This window comes from Megalobrama amblycephala, linkage group LG21, assembly GCF_018812025.1.
Source record: "Megalobrama amblycephala isolate DHTTF-2021 linkage group LG21, ASM1881202v1, whole genome shotgun sequence".
NCBI classification, from domain to species: Eukaryota; Metazoa; Chordata; class Actinopteri; order Cypriniformes; family Xenocyprididae; genus Megalobrama; species Megalobrama amblycephala.
In genome coordinates, this window is record NC_063064.1 from 3,086,477 (window position 1) to 3,098,001 (window position 11,525).

Consider the following 11,525-nt stretch of genomic DNA (forward strand, 5'->3'; position numbering starts at 1 on the left):
TAATTATTAATAACTCAATATGATTTATTAATTATGATTGATTATGAATATGTAAATCTGTTAATCAGATTTACTGGATATAGCTACATTAATCTCAATATTACAATCAATTAACCTGTTGTCCAGGGAACACTTAGTGTTGATTGTTTAACAACTCTAAGAAATGTTCATTTCCAGGTTATGGAAAAATAACATTCTTATCGCACCGTGCTACTTAGAGCATAGGTTCGGGGTCTATATCACTTAAGAGGCAATTCATTAGCAGATGGAGTCAGAACCAAACATGTATTGTGCACAATCTTTATTAACTAACTCACAAACACATAACTAAACTAACAAACACATAACATAACATAACATAACATAACATAACATACACAAAGGGTCACACACATATGAAGGTCAGAATGAGTAATGATAGAGTTGAACCGGAAGAGGTACTGTTACTAGAGCTATAGGAAAAAGTCAAAGACAATCTGGAAAGGACTCATCAGGTTCTTTTAGCAATAGCAAAGGTAAGTCTTACAAATCAATACTAAACCGCTGCTTAGCATTAAAATGTACGATACTTGCAAGATGCCTTTAGGCTGAGGAGTGTCGGATCTGCAGGTTGAGGATAAATCTTGAGGTTATCGTCTGAAGTTGTTGCCAGTCTGTTGGGTGATGAACACATGGCTGGGTGTCGTAGGCCGGGGGCCTGCCGGCCGCAAGGAGACCTGTTCGGTCGTCCAGAAGCAAGGAAGAAGAGAGGGAGTGGCACTGTTCGCTGGTTTTTAACCTCTGGTCAAAGTCACACCTCTCAGTTGTTGACCGGACCAATGAAGATGTTGTAATTCCGGGTGGCAACACCCCTCCTGTCAGGGCTTTTACAACCCAGAAAGATTAACAAACTGAGTTCTTAAATAAGAACTATTAAAGATTCTTGTAATACTGATGTGTTGCACAGATATGGACATACCGCATACACAAGCATTTAAATCTTCCCGCTACGAATGTATAGACACTAAACATGGCATGATTGAAGTTACCTTAAATGTCATGTAACTTAAAAATCATAAAACATGTAAATACAATGACTGCAACACAACACAGTAAATAATAGATACCATTTCCTGGGAATATGCCTGTTCATTTATAGAATTAATGCAGTAACGTCTTTGTTCTGTGTGGAAAATGCAGGGAAGATGCAGATTTCCTGTGTCTCTTCTCTGCTCTCAATGTGGCAGCACATTCCTCAGTGCAATAAACTTCTCGGGGGATGGGTACAGTCAAATCCCAGAGTGAGCTTAAAACTATTGGTGAACTAAGAAATAATTGTGTCTGATTTGTCTCAGTCATTACATTTTGTCCTCAAAGTTGATGTGTTAGAAGCAGGAAAAATGGGCAAGCGTAAGGATTTGAGCGAGTTTGACAAGGGCCAAATTGTGATGGCTAGACGACTGGATCAGAGCATCTCCAAAACTGCAGCTCTTGTGGGGTGTTCCCGGACTGCAGTGGTCAGTATCTTTCAAAAGTGCTCCAAGGAAGGAACAGTGGTGAACCAGTGACAGGGTCATGGGCGGCCAAGACTCAGTGTTGCACATTGGGAGCGAAGGCTGGCCCGTGTGGTCCAATCCAACAGATGAGCAACTGTAGCTCAAATTGCTCAAGAAGTTAATGCTGGTTCTGATAGAAAGGTGTCAGAATACACAGTGCATCACAGTTTGTTGCGTATGGAGCTGCATAGCTGCAGACCAGTCAGGGTGCCCATGCTGACCCCTGTCCCCACTGAAAGAGACAACAGTGGACACGTGAGCATCAGAACTGGACCACGGAGCAATGGAAGAAGGTGGCCTGGTCTGATGAATCACGTTTTCTTTTACATCACGTGGATGGACGGGTGCGTGTGTGTCGCTTACCTGGGGAGCACATGGCACCAGGATGCACTATGGGAAGAAGGCAAGCCGGCGGAGGCAGTGTGATGCTTTGGGCAATGTTCTGCTGGGAAACCTTGGGTCCTGCCATCCATGTGGATGTTACTTTGACACGTACCACCTACCTAAGCATTGTTGCAGACCATGTACACCCATTCATGGAAATGGTATTCCCTGGTGGCTGTGGCCTCTCTCAGCAGGATAATGCTCCTGACACAAAGCAAAAATGGTTCAGGAATGGTTTGAGGAGCACAACGAGTTTGAGGTGTTGACTTAACCTCCAAATTCCCCAGATCTTAATCCAATCAAGCATCTGTGGGATGTGCTGAACAAACAAGTCCGATCCATGGAGGCTCCACCTCACAACTTACAGGACTTAAAGGATCTGCTGCTAACATCTTGGTGCAGATACCACAGCACACCTTCAGGGGTCTAGAGGAGTCCATGCCTCGACGGATCAAGGCTGTTTTGGCAGCAAAAGTGGACAAACACAATATTAGGAAGGTGCTCATAATGTTAAGCTTAATCAGTGTATATCATGCTAATAGAAATGAACAAATAGTCACTTTGAGAACGGGTGTCTTTTTATAGAGTCTGAGAATGATGATGATGATGTGTGTGACTTCTGCCCTTCCTTGGTCTTTGTAACATCATTTGTTTTCTTTTGATCACATGGTTCAAACAGAAGTTCCCTTAAAGGCACAATATGTAAGATTTTTGGATTAAAAAATCCAAAAACCACTAGAACTATGTTATTTTGTTGACTTGTGTACTTAGGTTATCCCAAATGTTTCCAACAATGTTTAAATCGAGAGAAATCCGCTATTTTAATGAGCAGTGTAACGGGCCGTGTCATTGTGTTGCCCGTCAATGATGTAATATCTGCATTACCCTCAATTTCTGGTTTTACTTCCATCGAAACCATGTAAACATTAAAGAAGCTTTAATAAATTGTGTTTTATTAGACAGGTGAGCCTTATAACAGTCTTATTGTTTGAATCTCTTGTTTTCTTGATTTACCACAAGAAACATGTTTGTATCCAAAAAGTAAGTCAAGCGGCTAACATAACGTAATCAGAAAGAGCTTTATAGTAATATGATATTTTCTCCACCATGCAATGTTTTAAGATGAATTGCATACCATTATAAACCAACTGCATACCATTTAGAAACTCAAGTTATACAGCTTTTATTAATATATTCTAATATCGATCTAGCTTACTGCAATGTACAACAAATGTGTCTCATACTAGCCACCGAACAAACGCAGAGAATAACATTATAACATAACTTTCAACACTAAAATGTTTTTGTACGATTTTTTTTTACGAATTTTTAGTATGATTGTTTTGACCAAGTAAAGCAGCTGTTTCATTAGAATGAAATAAAATAATTGTAAGAAAGTTCAAATTTAGGAAAGAAGGAGAATGTTAAATGTAACTTTAATTGTAATTTTAACCGTTAAATATGCATAAACAACAAAGCAAAAGGAGCGCCAGTGGCTGAGTGTGGCATATAAGCATAAAAACAGCAAGGTAAAATGTCCCAGGCTCTTGACCCCACCTGCTTTAAATCACAGTAACGTTAATAAAAGTTTAATACATTAGCTCATCCACGAACGTGATTTCTGCCTGAGTCCCATCGGATTGCTTTCCATCAGCTTTGGAGGTAAAGACATCAACTCCCATGATTCCACACCTTAATTATTGTTTTGAATAAGCAACCTCTAGGGGGCAATCTTACATAATGTGCCTTTAAAAAACACAAGTAATTAGATTTTTTTTTTTTTTTTTTTTTCAAATAAGTTGTTGATACTATAACCCATCCATTCATTTTCCAAGATTCTTGTCCTATGTAAGGTCACAAGGATGCTGGAGCCTAATCCCAGCATCTCAGGCCATGCAGTGATTATAGTGTAATATCTTTTCTATATCAAAACTAGGTTTGGAAATGTATAAAAGTGTAGATTTTCATGAAGAACAAAGACATCCAAAAGGCAAAAATGGTGCAGACCTTCAAGTCTAAAATTTTAGAGAGAATTTGACAGTGAAGTAATACAAGATCATCTAATATCATCCTAAAATAAACTGGGTTTATGTACTCAAACCATATTTTGTGAAATATACATTTGGGAGAGGGGGGAAAGTCTGTTACAATAAAAACAAAATGATTTTCAATATTTGTCTTTTATTTTTATATATAAAAATCAGTTGTGTTTAACATACACAAGATTCTGTAATTGCACTATAAATTGTTTGAGAACAGTCATACCAGCTTACTGGACTCTATAGAAGAGCTTGTATAAGTTATAGAGACTATACATAGCTGCAGAGATTATAAACAACCTTAAACAAGTCTCAGAGAAGAATACTTTGGCATATAGATTAACAGTCATTTGAGAGGACATCTAAATATCACAATATATCTGGATAACATACTGTTTGGTAGTGAATCTACATATATTTGTGTAGTGAGTCTACATATATTTCCTTATACATATATAAGAAAACAGCGACACACGAGAAGGCTGGAGTTTCATCAATCACCTGTCTTCCCTCAAATTTCACTTGGTCTGAAAAAACAAAACAAAAACAAAACAACAACAACAACTCTGATTACTTTAATATTCACAGAGATTGCAGAGGTAAGTATTGTCAAAGTGAAGACTAAAAAAAAGCAGTTACCTACTGAAATATTTAAATATTTTCCCCATTCATTTTCTCCATTGTCATTTAAAGAAAAAAATATATATATTTTTGAATGAGTGAACTACTTCTCATGAAGCCTCATAAATTGCGTAATTGAATCTGAAACTATAATGGATGGAAAGGGATGGATGGATAACTATATTGACTAATCATTAATTATTATTACGAAATGCCATATATTTGAGGTTTATTGCAAAGTATATGAAATATATGTTGATTGAAAGTGTAGGTAGACTTGATTAAGTCACATATTAGTAGAAAATCTGCCATTATTAGAGATTTTATTATTTTAACAGTACTGTTTCTGCCACTGAATAAAAAATAAAAAAGGTAATTGCGACTTTTTATCTCACAATTCTGACTTTTATTGTGAGATATAAACTCAAAATTCTGACTTTTTTGGTAACATTTTAGTATGGGGAACACATATTCACTGTTAATTATGACTTTTCCCTCAATAAATTCCTAATTTAGCTTATTAAATAGTTGTTAAGTTTAGTTATTGGGTAGGATTAAGAATGTAAAATAAGGCATTAATATTTGATTAATGTACAAATAAACAGCCAATATTATATAATATGCATGCTAATAAGCAACTAGTTAAAAGACCCTAAAATAAAGAGTTACTACTATACTTTTTTTTTTTTTCTCTTAACTGCGAGTTTATATCTTTATATATTGCAAGTTATAAAGTCAGACTTTTCTCCTCAGAATTGGACTTTATAACTTGCAATTGTGAGTTTATATCTTCACAATTCTGAGAAAAGTCGTCAGAATTGCAAGATATAATCTTGCAATTGACCCTTCGCTGGGAGTTTGATTGACAGGCAATCTAACCAATCATAACGCCGAATCCGCCATATTGTCTGACAAAGCAGTCAGGGGAGTTAGTACATTAACATTGGTGGACTTCAACTTGAAAACTGATATGTACTGACGTCCTTCAGTGGTTGAAATGTGGTTAATTCATGTTTATTTGATGATATTAACTTGTAAGAAGAGATGATCGGTTCATGAGCCGCTGGATCTGAGGCGCTCCAGCAATCTTTCACGACACATTAAAGAGCCACAAAATGGTATTTATTGTTTAAATTTCTTTAAAAATACAAAATTTGAAATTTGAGACTTTGTTTCATATCAAAAGTAACCTGCTCTGTCTTGTCTGTCGATGCGTTGTCAGCTTATTCTTTGCTCCGTGTTGTATTTTTCACTGCGTGAGAACATGTGTGGCGTGAGAGCGCCATGGCTTGTCGGACATAGCAACAGTAACTAAAGGGGGCGGGTCTTTGTGAACGGTCAATTGCGAGTTATATGCGAGTTTATCACATAACATCTCATTGCATGTTTAAGCTCTCAATTCTGAAAAAAAAAAAGTCAGAATTGAAAGAAAAAGTCGCAAATATCTTTGAATTTTTTTATTCCATGGCAAAAACAACCTTCCATAAAATATGCATATACACAAATCCAAATAAAATAAATATATATTTTATGTACATGTGATATTTCCATAAAATATTATATATACATAATTGGTGGATTCCTCTTCAGGATTTTAGGTAGTGTAGTTCTTTACAGGGAATTTACCAATTAAATGCAGTTTTGTTTCAGATAAAGCTGAAATCACACTGACTTGTGGCTTCTACAGAATCATGTACCATCTCTTAACCCCTGTGCTCATGGTAGGTCCATCATGAAAGGTTGATATCGAAAATCAATGTATCAATGGAAAAAATGAATGGGAGTCTTACTTCCAGAACCCTACTTTTGCACTGCATTCAAATGGCATGCTGCAGATCTTGTTTACCTTGTTCATCTTTTGGGAGTTAACAACATCGACCTGTCAACAAAGAGAAAATGACACTTAAAGACACTAAATTTCTGGACCACAGAGCATCAGTTTTATTCGGACAGCGATACTGACGTTACTTTCTTTAATCCATGGAGATCTTACCTCCGACATGACGGGCAGATTCATATGCCGATGTGGCCACATGGTTCTGTGGGCTTTGGCTGCCAGCCTCTGGTTCAGTTTCCGTAGTAACCTCTTCACCTTCCTGTCTCTTGGATCAGCGCACTTCACCGCCTTTTTGGTGTACAGTCTGTCGTGATTCAAACAATCGAGAACATGAGCGCCAAGATTTCAAGAGCTCCCTCCAAAACCTCTCTCTTTACATACAGCAAATCCCAAATCTCTTAATCTGCTACGCTTCAAGTCAGCGCAGGCCAAATTGGCCCCGGTGAAGAAACAGTTTGGGCATTGTCCACCAAGCCTGAGTGCATTCTTTTGCTCTACTTGCCTGACAATTACTGCTCTCAGTAATAAAAATCTGACCTGCTTAGACGGCAATGCCTGTGAGCTTTAATAGGGCATATTTTCCATGTCTGTGATTGTTCCAGGATGCCTGGAATACTTGCATGATGGCTCTTATGCTGCAATCCGGCCCCTCCGTCTGCCTCTCATACCTCAGGACGTCTTTGGTCCGGACTTTGCCTTGAGAGTACTGCATGCAGCACTGAACATCTCGCTGCATTTGCACACCCTTCCCTGTGGCATAGAGAGAAGTCACAAACCAGCAGCAGAATTCAACTAAGATTCACACCTGGAACCCATCGACAAGTATCATAACTGATGAAATTATGCATAGAAACTGGCATGTTCAACAGTTTGCAGAGGAAAACGCATGTCATAATCAGATTTGGACTCCTTTTCATCCTTTTTGGAGCTTCCTGTGGCAGGCACAGCCTCCCATCATGCTTTAACACACCTCATATCCTCAGACATGCGTGAAACTCCAGCATCCGAAGCTTCTGAACCAGTCTGGCTATCATAGCATTATGCCTCTTTCCCTCCCACCGAGATCTGGTCCCAACCGCCCCATTCCGACATCACAATCAGATGCGAGGGAGAGTTTCACCTTACCTTCCAGGCAGCCGAAGAGGACGGCCGAGAGGAAGAGGATGGAGACAGTCTGCAGGAACATGGTGGAACCTCAGAGGGATTTTTTCCTCCGTTCTGTCTGCTGTCCTCTTGTGCTGTTTTTATTTCTCTCCTCTCTCCCTCCCTTCCCCTATTTTTTCTCTCACGCGCTAACACACCCACAATCTCCCTCGCTCCCCCCCTCGTGTGCTGTTTTCACAGTCGTAGCATCTCCCCTCACTGTTGAGAAACGCACAACTCTCTTCAATTAACACATTGAGCTGTGCGAGCGATGGTGCGATGCGTGGCATAATTACTGTAGTTCTGAGCCCATCATCCTTGTTTGCTTTAGAATTTACAACTGAAACCCTCTCGTAATAAATCGGTACAAAATTCTTCCAAACATTTGAAGAAACAAGATTAAAAACAGCATTCTGCAATGAAATATGGGCCTGAAGTTGAATGCTGAAGGGAAGGAAACACCTTACATTAAACAGCCCAACTTTCTTTTTTTTTTTTGGGGGGGGAAACTTATGATTTATTGCAGTCAAAAATGTTGGCGCTGGATAAAATGCAGTCCTGGGGTCTGCAGGGAGGAGTGTGAGAAAACATTGGAACGAACAAAACATCAGGAATCAATATGGATACTCATGTGCAGACATTTAGAGCCTGTCCTCATGTCAAGTTCTTGTGGAGAAACTGTTTTGGGACTTTATGGTTTTGGCATACCTGGGATCATTAGATCAAAAATATGCCATCTGTGCGTCCAAGGTGGGTGTGGAAGGCATGCCAAAACATACCATGCCCATGACCTCACCGAGTCCATTGGCCAATCGTCTTTCCCGCATATCTCTTTAGCAATTAAGGTATCGCTGTACAGCATGCCGAACAAAACATGCCAGCCGCTGCTCAAAGAAACCTCTGTTCATTTTGTGAAAGAAGAACAGCTTAATGGACCGCTGACAAATAAACACAGCTTTTACATTTAAAAAAATGGCATCAGCTGCTTGAGTATCTGGGAAAACAAAACAAACAAAATTGTTTGTTTTATTTACTGAAGTACTCCTAATGGAAAAAAAAAAAAAAAATTGAACCCAATGCCCATTGTGACTTGAGCCAGACATTTGAGCCTGATTAGCAGTCCTTGTCAGTTAACATGAAAGTTGAATTACAGTTTAAGTGAAACCAACTGAATCATCCCAGGTTATGGATTGGTAAAAATGAACGATTCTATAAATGACTTAACATGTCAAAGTACATTTATTCATGTTCAAAATCAAACGTAAGTGGTCTTTGCTAATGCCTATGCCGTGTATTTCAGCATGCTTCTATGCGGATACTAAGGTGTTCTCGCCCTAATCAAAAAAGTGCATTACCTCTTAATCGTAGAAGTGATAGCACATCATTTCTCAAAAGCGGTACAATTTGAGCTTTAGATTTAACAGGTTCAATCCAATACAGTGTCTTAAAGGGAACCCCTGGTATTAAGTCTTATATGGCTTAATATAACATTAATTATGTCTCTTACTAAAATATGTAGTAGAAAACCCATGAAAGATTTTACGTTATTTAAAAAATCCATGACATATTTGGACATATGGGGGGGGGGCATTTTGTTTAGCTGCACAGTGCGTTCTACGTCGATGACGTCAGATGGTTGCACTCGGTGAGCTACTGACGCTGCCCTGTTGCTATTTTTACCACAACACTGCTCGGATTACAATATACGATGCCACATTGTGCAGCTTTTGGATTTAATTTTCAGTCTATGTGCAACAAGAGAAGCGATGTATAGTCTTAACTGCTTTACTAGCGATAAGAGGAGAATGGGAAGTTGTGAAGAATGTGGATGAATAAAACTTCCTAAAGATCTTTGTTCTCTTCACTTTAGCCCTGATGCCTTTGAGGCTTTTAGTAGACCACAGCTACTGAAAGAGCTTACAATTGGCCGATGGATATAAGTGTATGCTTTTAACCAAATGCCGTACCTGTCGTGGAGCCTGACAAGGCAGCCTAATCGACACATCTCGATCGAGACAGGCTGCCTCAAAGCTTGTGTGCGCTGTAATCACATAAAACATAGCATCTTCTCAGCACGTTTAACTGTCAGTCATACAACAGTAGATCAAATAGCCACAGAGACATTGCAACATCTTCGATGTTTTCATTCTCACTAATTTTGCGCTCTGGCTCAAATCGAAAAGGCTGATCGTGTTTTAAAAAAACCCCGCAGGTATTAAGACTTGTATGCATTACTAGATTACCATTGCACCAAAACATACAGATGAAAAAGTATCAAAGGCATCAGGGCTGAAATTGGAGAGAACAAAGACGTGGTTCTTTAGGAAGTTTTATTCGTCCACTTTCTTCACAATTTCCCATTCTTTTCTCCTCTTATTGCTAGTAAAGCAGTGAAGACGTACAATACATCGCTTCTCTTGTTGCCCATCGACTGAAAATTACAACCAAAAGCTGCACAATGTGGCATCGTATATATTGTAATCCGAGCAGTGTTGTGGTAAAAATAGCAACAGGGCAGCGTCAGTAGCTCACCGAGTGCAACCATTTGACGTCATCGACGAATGGCAAAATGGCGACCCCCATTGTCCAAATATGTCATGGATATTTTAAATAACGTAAATTTCATGGGTTTTCTACTACATATTTCAACAAGAGACATCATTTACGTTCTATTAAGCCATACAAGTCTTCAATACCATGGGTTCCCTTTAAAGTGTTAGTTGACCCAAAAATGAAAATTCTGTCATTATTACTCACCCTTATGTCTCTCCACACCCGTAAGACCTTCGTTCATCTTCAGAACACAAGTGAAGACATTTTTAATGAAATCTGAGAGCTTTCTGTCCCTACATATAGATAGATCTGATGTAACTACCACTTTCAAGGTCCAGAAAGGTAGGAAAGACACCATTAAAGTACTCAATGTGACTCCAGTGGTTTAACCTCAATTTTATGACGCAACACAAGTGCTTTGTTTGCACAAAACTACATAATTTATCACTTTATTTATGAAAATATTGATCACGACACATGCGTTTTATGTTCATGCGAGAGCCGACATTGTTGCGTGAACAGTCTTTGGATATTATTTTGTAAATAAAGTGGTAAATTATGTTTTTTTGCACAAACAAAACACTCAGGTCACTTCATAAAACTGAGAATAAACCACTGGAGTCACATGTAGTACTTTAATGATGTCTTTTCTGGACCTTAAAAGTGGTAGTTGCATTGGATCTCTATAGATGGACAGAAATCTCTCGGATTTTATTAAAAATATCTTTACTTGTGTTCTAAAGATAAACGAAGGACTTACGGGTGTGGAACAACACAAGGGTGAGTAATTAATGACAGAATTTTCATTTTTGGGTGAACTAACCCTTTAAGCATCTTCTGTTAACTTGTCATTGAAGCATGTTACAATAGCACATCCACACAAAGACAACTATGCAAAGAATTCTCAGCATGCATACTAGAGTTCTTCAGTTCTTAAATTGCTCATGTAATGACTCACATTATTTGCGTGCCTTCATCAAAAATTAATTAACTTTATGTCCTGGATCAAGACATAAAGCCAACTTAACTAACGTAAAATATTGGTTTTCAATTTTTTGGCAATGTTTTTATTTCTGCTGGATCTACAGCATCTCTCACACTGCGAGTCCAGTAGGACTATCCATTCAAGGCAGACTGTTTTCCCCTGGGGACACGCTTTAGTTAAATCTCAGGAAAGACACATGCTATGCGGAGATGATCATGCACATTCTGCTCAGTTCCTCCTGAACTGGTGATCATAAAAATCTTTGGATTAGTTGCCATGTAAACTTTTGTCTTTAAGCTCCGTGCCTGAAGACAAAGTCCCAGATATTAAGAGAGAAACAGTGATGCCTATCTCATCCTGGATATTGAGGTAGACTGGTAGTCTGATTATGCAGATGACACACTGCTCATAGTCCTTTCACTGACCTT

General features: G+C 38.6%; 1 protein-coding gene across 1 annotated transcript; it reads right to left on the bottom strand.

The window, feature by feature from the left end:
- Positions 1 to 4,062: 4,062 nt before the first annotated feature.
- ccl44 (chemokine (C-C motif) ligand 44) lies at positions 4,063 to 7,812 on the bottom strand. Its single transcript, XM_048173673.1, has 5 exons — positions 7,542 to 7,812; positions 7,037 to 7,166; positions 6,573 to 6,720; positions 6,426 to 6,458; positions 4,063 to 4,485 (listed from the first exon to the last, which is right to left on the bottom strand). Exons 1-5 carry the CDS (start codon positions 7,600 to 7,602, stop codon positions 4,477 to 4,479), a joined length of 381 nt encoding a protein of 126 aa, XP_048029630.1. The 5' UTR covers positions 7,603 to 7,812; the 3' UTR covers positions 4,063 to 4,476.
- Positions 7,813 to 11,525: the final 3,713 nt, after the last annotated feature.

Coding starts and splice junctions, on each gene's coding strand:
- ccl44 (XM_048173673.1), bottom strand. CDS start 7,602: ATGTTCCTGCAGACTGTCTCCATCCTCTTCCTCTCGGCCGTCCTCTTC. Junction 6,721..7,036: donor TGCAGCATAAGAGCCATCAT/GCAAGTATTCCA, acceptor GAATCACGACAG/ACTGTACACCAAAAAGGCGG. Junction 6,459..6,572: donor ATCTGCCCGTCATGTCGGAG/GTAAGATCTCCA, acceptor CTTTGTTGACAG/GTCGATGTTGTTAACTCCCA.